General features: G+C 54.1%; 1 protein-coding gene across 1 annotated transcript; it reads left to right on the plus strand.

Annotated features, from left to right (window-relative positions):
* Positions 1-1,043: 1,043 nt before the first annotated feature.
* LOC101936431 (granzyme H-like) lies at positions 1,044-9,312 on the plus strand. Its single transcript, XM_024112475.3, is given in 6 exon segments — positions 1,044-1,082; positions 1,084-1,240; positions 3,672-3,819; positions 4,343-4,478; positions 7,878-8,150; positions 8,485-9,312. Coding segments are annotated over 6 exon segments (903 nt in total). The 3' UTR covers positions 8,635-9,312.
* The last annotated feature ends 1,044 nt before the right edge of the window (positions 9,313-10,356 follow it).

Raw genomic sequence — 10,356 nt, forward strand, 5'->3', positions numbered from 1 at the left:
TTGCCTGTCCCCACACAGCTGGGGATGCAACCCCTCTGGGCCCAGGCAGAAGTGCTGCCCCCTCCTTAGAGAGGCCATGAAGATGCTGCTCGTGGGGGATTGGAGGATGTCCTCTGGGAGCGAATAGGGGGTTCTCATGCTCTGCGGGTGCTGTCTGAGTAGTATTAGGGAACCCTGAGGGAGTGGCTCGGATGAGGAGAAAACCAGGGGGCTTTAAGCATTTATAGGTCATGTCTTCAAACTCTTCTCCACAGCTTTGTGGGTTCAAAACATACAATTTACCACAAGGGAAGCTGAAATTCACAGGTGATCCCATGACTCCTGATGCTGGGGCTTTACGAAATACACCAAGGCATATCAGGAGAGCTCGGCGCTTGATGGAGAAATGGGGCCAGAGCCTCAGGTCAATTTTAAGCCACTTTCTGGGGCCCAGAATTTTAGTTGTGTGAGATGTTCAAATGTCTGGACAGCCAGGGTCACATTTCCCAAATGGTCACCCCATTGTGTGGGGACGTTTGCTCTTTACTCAACCATGACAGCCATGGGGCAGGCCCAGAGGAACACGGCTCCAGCACCGTCTGTTTGGGGCCTTCCCCATCACCCATCACCATGGTATCAGTGCTCCCCCACGTCCAATGTGGTGTACGTGCTCCCCATCTTCTGGGAGAATTTCTGTCGTGGGCTCTGTGGCTGGGCTACAGGAAGTCACAGCAGGGCCCCCATCCCCTTCTTACTGCTCTGAGACGCACACTGGGGCAGAAGCAGGGAGCTGAGCCAAGCCAGCCGGTGACTCAGCGTCGGCCACACTCCCCGCCAGATGAGCTGCTGGAGCAGAGGAGACAGGCAAGCTCCAGATGAGCCCGGCACCAGGTGTTCTGGGCTCCAGGCAGGCTCCAGGGGGCCCTGCTCCCATATGATCTGGGGGGAGGGGAGGAGAGATGCCCTGTCCCAGAGGGACTTTCCCCTAGGCTCCTTCCTCCAGAGAGAGGTTGTTTTCCAGCCACCAGCTCCCTCCCTCGTGCCCCCCATGTGTCAGTGGAGAAATGCTGAGGTTTCTGAGGGCGCCTGCATGGTCCCAGCTCCCCACGAGGGGAGAGCAAACGTGATCTGTGGTTTGCTGCTGACTCTATAAATCCCCCAGTACTGAGGCACAAGCACTGTCACTTTCCCCAGATGGTGATGATGCTGATCCTGATCCTGCTGCCCGTGGCCTTTCTCCTGCCCCCCGGGGCTGGGGCTGGTGAGTATGTGGGGGGAAGGGGTCAGGGATCCTGGGGAGTGGAGCCAGGAGCTCGCTGGGATGTTTGCAAATCCTGGATCCTCCCCAGAGTCAGATGCATCTGCCAGGTTGATCTCTGGCTCCCAGGACGCAGCTAGGGAAGAGTTTGGAGGTGGGGGTGAAGGAGTCTGGGTGGTGGAGCTGGTACTGAGATAAAGCCCCCAAGAGCTACACAAAGAGACTGAGAGCAGGAGAGAGGCACAGGGGTATCTTTAGTAGGGGCTAGGAGCCAAGACTCCTGGGTTCTATCCCCTGCTTCGGAGTGGGGTCTAGTGATTAGAGTGGAGCTGGAGGGTGGCAGCCACGACTCCTGGGTTCTAGCTTCTTCTTCCTTTGTCTGTGGTGTCATTTTAAATTGAAGCTCTTTAGGGAAGGGACGGACTTTCCCTGAAGGTCTGTGCAGCACCCAGCACAACAGGGCTCTCATCTGGGTTGGTGGCACCATATGCAAATAACAGCACCAGACTTTCAAAAAGCCTCGTTCATATGGACATCAAACTAACAGCCAAGATTCGTCTGTTAAAGCACTCAGATTTGAGCTGCACACAAACGTGTATTGCTTTAATTAACCTGATTTTAAACCACATCTGTGGTTCAGCTCAGCCTGTGGCTGCCCTGATATTGATTTAAACCTGGCCAAAGCCAGGGGCCAGTTAACCTCAGAGAACCAGCCTTCAATCCATACAAGTGCCTCAAGACGTGCATTTGCACAGCTTAAAACAAACCATGCAGTCTGGCAATTCCTAAGTCCTACATCCCTCTGATGGTTAGAGACCTTCTCACTTGCACCTACATCTGTCCCTGCCCAGTTTATCCTCATTTGTTCTTGTGCCTACATTGTCCTTCAGCTTCACCAGCTCTTCACCCTCCTGTCCCCTCCACCCTGATGTCTTTACACTGATTGTCTCGCTTTGACTTCATCCACCTGGGCTGAGACGTGTTCAGAGTTGGTCTGAAAAGTTTTTCCCTGGGAAATTTTGACTTTTAGTTGAAAACCCCCCAAATAATTTGTTTTTCTAGTAATTTTATATTAATTTAGATACAGGGAGTGGAAGTGCATAGGGAAGAGGGGGGTTGAGGTGGGAACATGCATTTGATAGGATCATCAGATACTTCCAGGAGAGCATCTCATATCTCTAACAACTTTTCTTGGGAAGCTCTGTAACAGTCTACAGCTCTTTCCATGGTAGCCAAGCTTGGGATGTCTATGCTCTAATCTTCGATTGTTTGTTGCTTTTTGGATTTCCGTTTTGGTGGTAATTGTCTTTTCACTGCTTTTAGTGCTCTGCTTAGCCAAAGTCTTTCTGATTTATTCTGCTTCCAGATAACACCCACTAGGTTGAAAGTTAAATTTTTTTTTTGTGATAGGAAAAAAAAAACCCACTGTCCCCTTCAGTTCCGCCCAAAGCCGACCGGTCTATGAGCATATGGGTTAAGTCAGCACATGCTAGTCACAGCTGACTTAGCAGCACCTGCTTTGAACAGTGGAAGGAAGGTCCAATGCATCCTCCATATGATTCCTGTGGAATTAATCTGAAATGTAGGTCCAAGGAGCAGTTCAGAGAACTGGCTACGATTTGTTTCCATTTGGTTAGCAGAAAATTATTGGTCTAGTTTCTCCTCCCAATGCTTTTTTAGGGGATCAGTGTTTAGTTCAAATTTGCTGGCCAGCTGTGCATAACGTTGCCATTGATCCTGATGATCTGGGTAACATTTGCAGAAACAAAAGCAGTAATGAGTGAAGGGCAGCGAAGGCAGCAGTGCTAAACAGATGGGGGACGGCATGTTTCCCTTGCATACCTCGCCACTCCATCTTAGTCTGTAGTGTGACCAAAATTAAAATTGTTTTGGTGACTAAAAATTTACAATTTTTCAGCTGAAAAGTGCCCAAAACTGGGGGAAATAATCAGTTTTCCAAGAAAAATATCAGCATGTTTGAGGAGAGAAGACGCCTTCTGTGAAACTTTTCATTGTCTAGAAAATCCGATTTTCTGTGCAAAAAAAGTTTGGAGGACAAGCTCCGGCTTGTCACTGGAGATTGATGGAAAAGGTGAAACATCAGCAGGGGACATGTCAGTGGCGTTCTAGCTGATGTTGACACCCAAAGCCGTTACCTCAAGGCAGTGCGATTAGTGATCCACTCCCGATGCGTCTGACACTGATTCTCCACCTAGCAAGATCAGAGCTTTAGATAAACCTCCAGACACATGGGGTGTCCAGTGTGTGGCAGAGTTGAGGATGGGGCAGGGTTCCAGGCACAGGGATCCCCCAAGGAGAGCATCAGAGGGGGTGGGTTGAGGTTGTGGAGACTCCCCTTTGGGATGGGGAGATTGATCCCAGCCCAGGCCAGGGAGACGATGGGAATCTTTATATGAACTTGTTCTCACCCCAGGTGAGATCATCGGGGGAAAGAAAGTGAAGCCCCACTCCAGACCGTACATGGCCTCTCTGAGTATACAACGTGAAGACAGGAAGGTTCGCTGCGGAGGGTTCCTCGTGGCAAAGAACTTTGTGCTGACGGCCGCTCACTGCAATGGAGAGTAAGTGCCTCTGTGCTGGGGATGTTGGGGCAGGTCGGTGTTAGCGGGTGGTGAGGGAGCTGGGAGCTCTGGTGCTATTGTGGGTTGCAGGGAAGGAGCAGTTAGTAGGAAAGGCCAGGAGACGAGAGCCCGGGGGTCTGATCTGCTCAGGGGGTGTTGACATGTCTCTAGGGGCCTCTGCAAACCATGGTCCAGATCCAACGCTGGGTAAATCTATGGGGCTATGTCCATTGACATCAGACAGGACAGAGAGGGATTTACAGCTCCAGAACAGCTCTGCAGGCCTCTGGGGTGGGGGGAACTGGGCATTGACCTCTGTCTGGATCTAGCTGGGAGGGCTCACCTGGCTGGAGGGGAGCTGAGGGCCAGGGGATAAGGGGAATGAAGGAGTCTGAGATCACTGCCTGAAAGTCTCATGCTGCCCTGTCACCATAAGATCAGTACTTATGTCAGACCATGTGCCCATCCCCCACCTCAGTACACTACTGCCCCAATGCCCATGTATTGCTCTTGGCTTTTACAGCAAGATCACTGTGTACCTGGGAGCCCATAACATTAAAGAACAGGAACAGAGCCAACAGAAAATCTCCGTGTGCCGCCAGATCCCCCATCCGCAATACAACAGAGAGACCCATAACAATGACATCATGCTGCTGCAGGTACCGCCCCCATCCCATCACCCCACCCCCAGTGACTTAACACTGCTGCAGGTACCGCCCCCATCCCATCACTCTGCCCCCACTGACCTCACACTGCTGCAGGTACCGCCCCCATCCCATTACCCCGCCCCCTAGTATCTCCATGGACATACATTGGCTGTAGTTTCTCTCTCCTTGGAGTCTCTCTCTATCCGTCATCAGCTCTGGCCTTTTCCGTGGTGCAGTGGTGGTGGGACATGGGGAAGGTGCGTGCCCGGCTCTTCTGCCATGACTACACCCGGGGTGCCAACCGACGGAGGGATGCGGCAATAGAGCAGTTGGAATTGGAGGTCTTAGAGCTGGAGATGCATCTGGCTGCCAGCCCTGAGGATCCATCCCTCTGAAGAGCATGCCAGGAGAAGCGGGAGGAGCTCCAGGCCCTCAAGGACCATCAGGCCCGGGGTGCCTTTTTTCGATCCCGCATCCGCCTCCTTCAGGAGATGGATCGTGGCTCCTGCTTCTTCTACGCCCTGGAGGAAAAAAAATGAGGGGGGCCAAGAAGCACATCACCTGCCTCCTGGCAGAGGCTGGCACCCCGCTTACGGATCCGGCGGAGATGTGCGGGAGGGCCCGGGCCTTTTACGCAGGCCTTTTCTCTCTGGATCCGACTGATCCTAATGCTTGCAGAGTGCTCTGTGATGGACTCCCGACAGTCAGCGTGGGCAACCGAGACCGGCTAGAGCTGCCTCTCACTCTGGCCGAGTTCTCGGAAGCCCTCCGCCACATGCCCACCAATAAATCTCCGGGCATGGATGGGCTGACCGTGGAGTTCTACTGCGTGTTCTGGGATGTCCTCGGCCCAGACCCAGTCACTGCCTGGGCTGAGTCCTTGCAGAGCGGGGTCCTCCTTCTTTTGTGCAGGCAAGCTGTGCTCGCCTTATTGCTGAAGAAGGGGGACCTCCACGACTTACGGAATTGGCATCCCATCTCGCTCCTCAGCAAGGACTACAAAATCATAGCCAAGGCCATCTCGCTACAGGTAGGGTCCATGCTGGCAGACATGGTCCACCCAGAATAGACCTACACCGTCCCGGGCAGCACCATATTCAATAATATGTATCTGGTCCAGGATCTCTTGGAGCTTGGGTTTAAGGATAGTCTGTTGTTTGCCTTCCTGTCCCTGGATCAGGAGAAAGCATTCAACAGGGTGGACCAAGAGTACCTCCTGAGCACTCTGCGAGTGTTTGGATTCAGACCCCAGTTTGTGGATTTTCTCCAGGTGCTGTACGCTTCCACAGAGTGTCTGGTCAGACTCAACTGGACCCTGACTGAACCAGTCAGCTTTGGGTGAGGAGTACGGCAGGGTGCCCACTTTTGGGCCAGCTGTATGCTCTGGCAAGCCCTTCCTCTGTCTCCTCTGCAGGAGGCTGACAGGGTTGGTGCTCCGAGAGCTGGAACTGTGGTTGGTCCTTTTGGCATACGCCGACGACATGCTCCTCGTGGTCCAGGACCCCGGGTGACTTGGCGCGGGTGGAGGCTTGCCAGGCCGTCTACTTGGCAGCCTCCTCCGCCCGGGTCAACTGGGTCAAGAGCTCTGGCCTGGTAGTCGGGGACAGGTGGCAGGTGAGCTCCCTCCCACCTGCGCTTCAGGCCATCCTGTGGAGCGCGGGTCCGCTGCTCTATCTCGGTGTTTACCTTTCTGCCACGCATCTGTCTCCGCTGGAAAATTGGTATGGTTTAACAGGTAGGGTGACAGAGCGGCTCCGGAAATGGACAGGACTACTCCGGTGCCTCTCCCTCTGAGGGAGGGAACTGGTGCTCAATCAACTAGTCCTGTCCATGCTCTGGTACCGACTCAACAGCCTGGTCCCAGACCAGGGCTTCCTGGCCCACCTCCAGATGGTGCTTCTGGAGTTCTTTTGGCCAGGACTGCACTGGGTCTCTGCAGGGGTCCTCCACCTGCCCCTGCAGGAGGGGGGCAGGGCCTGAAGTGTCTACACACTCAGGTCCATGTCTTCTGCCTCCAGGCACTGCAGAGGCTCCTTTATGGTGCAGGCAGTCCAGCATAGAGAGTACTGGCGCACGCCTTCCTGCACCGCTTCCGAGGGCTCCGATACGACCAACAGCTCCTTTATCTCAATCTGAAAGGCCTTCCGTGAGACCTCTCTGGGCTGCCGGTCTTCTACCAGGACCTCCTCTGGACCTGGAAGCTGTTCTAGGCAACTAGGTCCACGGTGGCCACCAAGGGAGCAGATCTCCTCGCGGAGCCCCTGCTACACAACCTCCAGCTCCATGTGCAGGTAGTGGAGTCCCCCTCAGTGCACCAGAGGTTGGTCCTGGCAGAAGTCACCAGAGTTGGAGACCTCCTGGACTATGACCGGGGATACTGGCTGGATCCCCTGACGCTAATTTAGCTCATGGGGCTCTCCAGGCTTCGTACTCCTCAGCGCGTACTTCAGGAGGTGAGGGCCGCTTTGTCGCCCGCTGCTCGGGCCTACCTTGACTGGGTCCTGCGAGAGGGCACGCCCCGCCAACCCTCCACCCCAGGCCATCTGGACCTTTTCATCGGGCCCGTGGACCCAACTGGCCCCCCAGCCCCTTCACCGTGAGCCAGCTGCACGACTTGCAGCTGGTTCGTTTCCAGACCACACCAAGGAAACACCTATACGCGCTCGTGCTCCACACCCTTCACTTCCTTACCCTCGCGTCCCACCCCGACACAAAGTGGCGGGACTGCCTGCCACCTCTAGAGGGAGAGAAGGCCCGGTGGGCCAGCCTATACTCTGCCCTGGTCCCAAAGCCAGCCAGGGATATCAATTGGTGGCTCTTTCATGGGGTCATGAGCACAGGCGTGTACTTGGCATGGTTTACCCCCATCCTGGACACCTGCCCCTTCTGTGGTGTGAAGGAGACTCTGGCATATGTTTACTTGGTGTGTGCCAGGTTGCAGCCCCTACACCGGCTCCTCACCAATATTATGTTGCGTTTCTGGCTGCACTTTTCCCCTCACCTCCTTGTCTACGCACTCCACATCCATGGCCCCACAAAGTCACGGGACCTCCTGGTCAACCTCCTCCTGCCCCTCCCTAAAATGGTCATCTATAAAACCAGGGAGAAGAGGTTGGCCCATGGGGTCTCATGTGACTGTGGGGCCTATTTCTGATCCTCCATCCGCTCATGCATCCGGGCAGAGTTCTTCTGGATGGCGACTGCTGGCTCTCTTGACGCCTTTGAGGAGCAGTGGGCGCTGTCTGGGGTTCTCTGCTCGGTGTCCCCGTCAGGTTCCCTTCGTTTGATCCTTTGACCCAACTCCCGTCCCTGTTATCTCATTAGTTGTCCCCTGGAATTATTTGGTTTTAAAAAAAAATCAGCTGTGATGTTCATATTGACCCTGGTGCTTGTGTCCTCTCTTGTTTGTAGCTGGGGCGCAAGGCAAAGCTCAATAAACAGGTGAGGCTCATCCGTCTCCCCCGGGCTTATCGGCGAGTGCGACCAGGGACCGTGTGCAGTGTCGCTGGCTGGGGCCGCACCAGCGCACTCAGGAAGAAGCTCCCCAATGTGCTCCGGGAGGTGGATTTGAAGGTGATGGATGATGAGACCTGTCTGAACTATCCTGGTGGGAAATATCGTAAATATAACTCCTGCACGATGATGTGTGTGGGGGACCCAAAGGAGAAGAAATCCTCTTTCAAGGTGAAACTCCCAAGTGTCCTTCGATAAATCGTTATTATTAATGAGGCTCCTGGTGTGGCGGTTGGGCCTATAAGCAAAGATCAGAGATCAGGTCCTGCTGCTCTAAGTGCTGTACAAACCAATGGGAAAATATCTGATCTTCTCTCGGGGGGGGGGGGGGGGGATCAACTGGGAGGAGTTGAGTGGTTGTTGAGACAGGCTGGGCTGTGGGGGGCACAAGCAGAGACCATGTGGATAGCAGGGGGGTGTCACTAATGTGTCCATCAGTGTTTGAAGAACGGCGGGAAATGACTCACTGAGCATTTCTTCATCTGTGGCTTGTTTTGTTTCGCAGGGTGACTCTGGGGGCCCCCTGGTGTGTGGGAAAACAGCTCAGGGCGTCGTCTCTTGGGGGCCTGTCAATGGGAGCCCCCCAAGGGTCTACGTGAGAGTCTCCACCTTCATTCCCTGGATACGGAGGACGATGAGGAGGCTGCAGTCCTGAGCCCGATGGGAATTGCTGCAGGGGCAGGAGCTGCATCGGTTCTGTTCTTTGCATGGCCCAGATGAAGCGGCTGCTTTGCAGAGGGCTAAGTCCCTCCAGGCTGATCTCCCCCACCCCAGACATCGCTCCTCTCAGGCAGTGCCCAACCCATGAGTATAAAGACAGGGAGTCTCGGGGAGTTAGGAGCTATGTTCAATTCCAACTCCCACAGCTCCCTTGGCAATCCCAACCCAGGCCCTTAGGCTGCGTCTTCGCTCAGGAAACAGCTGGTTTATTTTCCCCGGGGTAACGGACACAGGCCAAACCCTGGAACAGACACGGCAGTTTGTAGCTCTCCCCCATATCAACCAGTCGAGTGACCGTTTATGGGAGATCCTCATCATTACCTGACCTGCTAACTCCTGTTAAAACTGCAGCCTGCCCTGTCCTCACTGGGCCTTTTCCACATGTTATTTCCACCGGGGTAGCCACCGCCCATTCCAAAGACACCTGTTCCCAGCGCCGACAAGGAGAGCGGGAGTTTGTTCATGGGAAGGGAAATTAGGAAATTATGCACTGAATTGATTTAAGCTGAAATGACAGCTCTGAGCGCCTCCCTCTAACCTCCGCTGCCCTGCCTTGCCTCGCGGCATGGTGCATTTTGCTCGCTGCTTCTTACCCAGCAATGAATAAAAATGAAGTTGCAAAACAATGAAGTGGTGCCTTCCTGGTAATTGAATGAATGCCCCCAGCCTCGGACTCCCAGCTAACTTGTACCTAGCAGGTGTAACCAGGGTTTTGGACCTGGTGGGGAATTTACCCCCTGAGTTTGAGTAATTCATGCTGGATCTGCTAGAAAGACAAGGAAAATCACAAATGAAAAAGCAAATCACTGTGTGTGTTATCAGCTCTCCTGACTCTGGTATCCCACCACTAACACCTAGGCCAGCTCCCTGCCAACAGGAGTGCACTTTAGGCCCACTGGAGGAGAAATCGGTACCAGGGTATTCTTAGATTCCCTTATACGTCATTCCTCTTCCACTCTGCACCTGTCTGGGGACAGAGGGGTCACAAACAGCAGGCAGGCCAGTCCCCTCCATCAGACATCTCAGCCCAGATGTCAAGGCCTGCTCCCAAGGAGCCTCTGTGTGTCTCCCCAGCCTGACTGACTCTAATCAAGGGCTATTCAGGCAGGGGGTAAACTCCATTGCTGTTTGCAACTGCTTCCCTGCAAAGAAAATGCATCATAAACCTAGCCCAGTGCAGCAGGGATCCACGGCCTGGACGCGGCTCTGATGCTCTGGGAAGAGATGTCTCAGACTGGGACACCATCTACCGATGCCTGTTAGTGTCATCTCATTGTTCCCCTCGTTCTTCCCCGTCAGCCTGTCTGTAGCCATGTGTTTTCACCTGCCCTATACCTAGACTGTGAGCAACTGTGGACAGGGGCCATTGCTGTGATTTGTGTTTGTACAGCACCTGGCACGGTGGGGTCCTGGGCCATAGCTGGGAGTCCACCTCGGTGCTACTGTAATACAGCTAACAAGTAATGTACAGCGGCAATGGGATCCTTTGCCATGACTGGGTCTTCCAGGTGCTACCATAATACACCTAATAAACACTGTACAGCTGCCAGCACAATGCAGCCCTGATAATCTGACAGTCCTGGACATGCTCAATGTCTCAGGTTGGACGCCAGAAACCAGAGTCACTTCAGGGTCCCAGCTCAAGTTACCATCAGAC

Source organism: Chrysemys picta, chromosome 13, assembly GCF_011386835.1.
Source record: "Chrysemys picta bellii isolate R12L10 chromosome 13, ASM1138683v2, whole genome shotgun sequence".
In the NCBI taxonomy this organism is placed as follows: domain Eukaryota; kingdom Metazoa; phylum Chordata; order Testudines; family Emydidae; genus Chrysemys; species Chrysemys picta.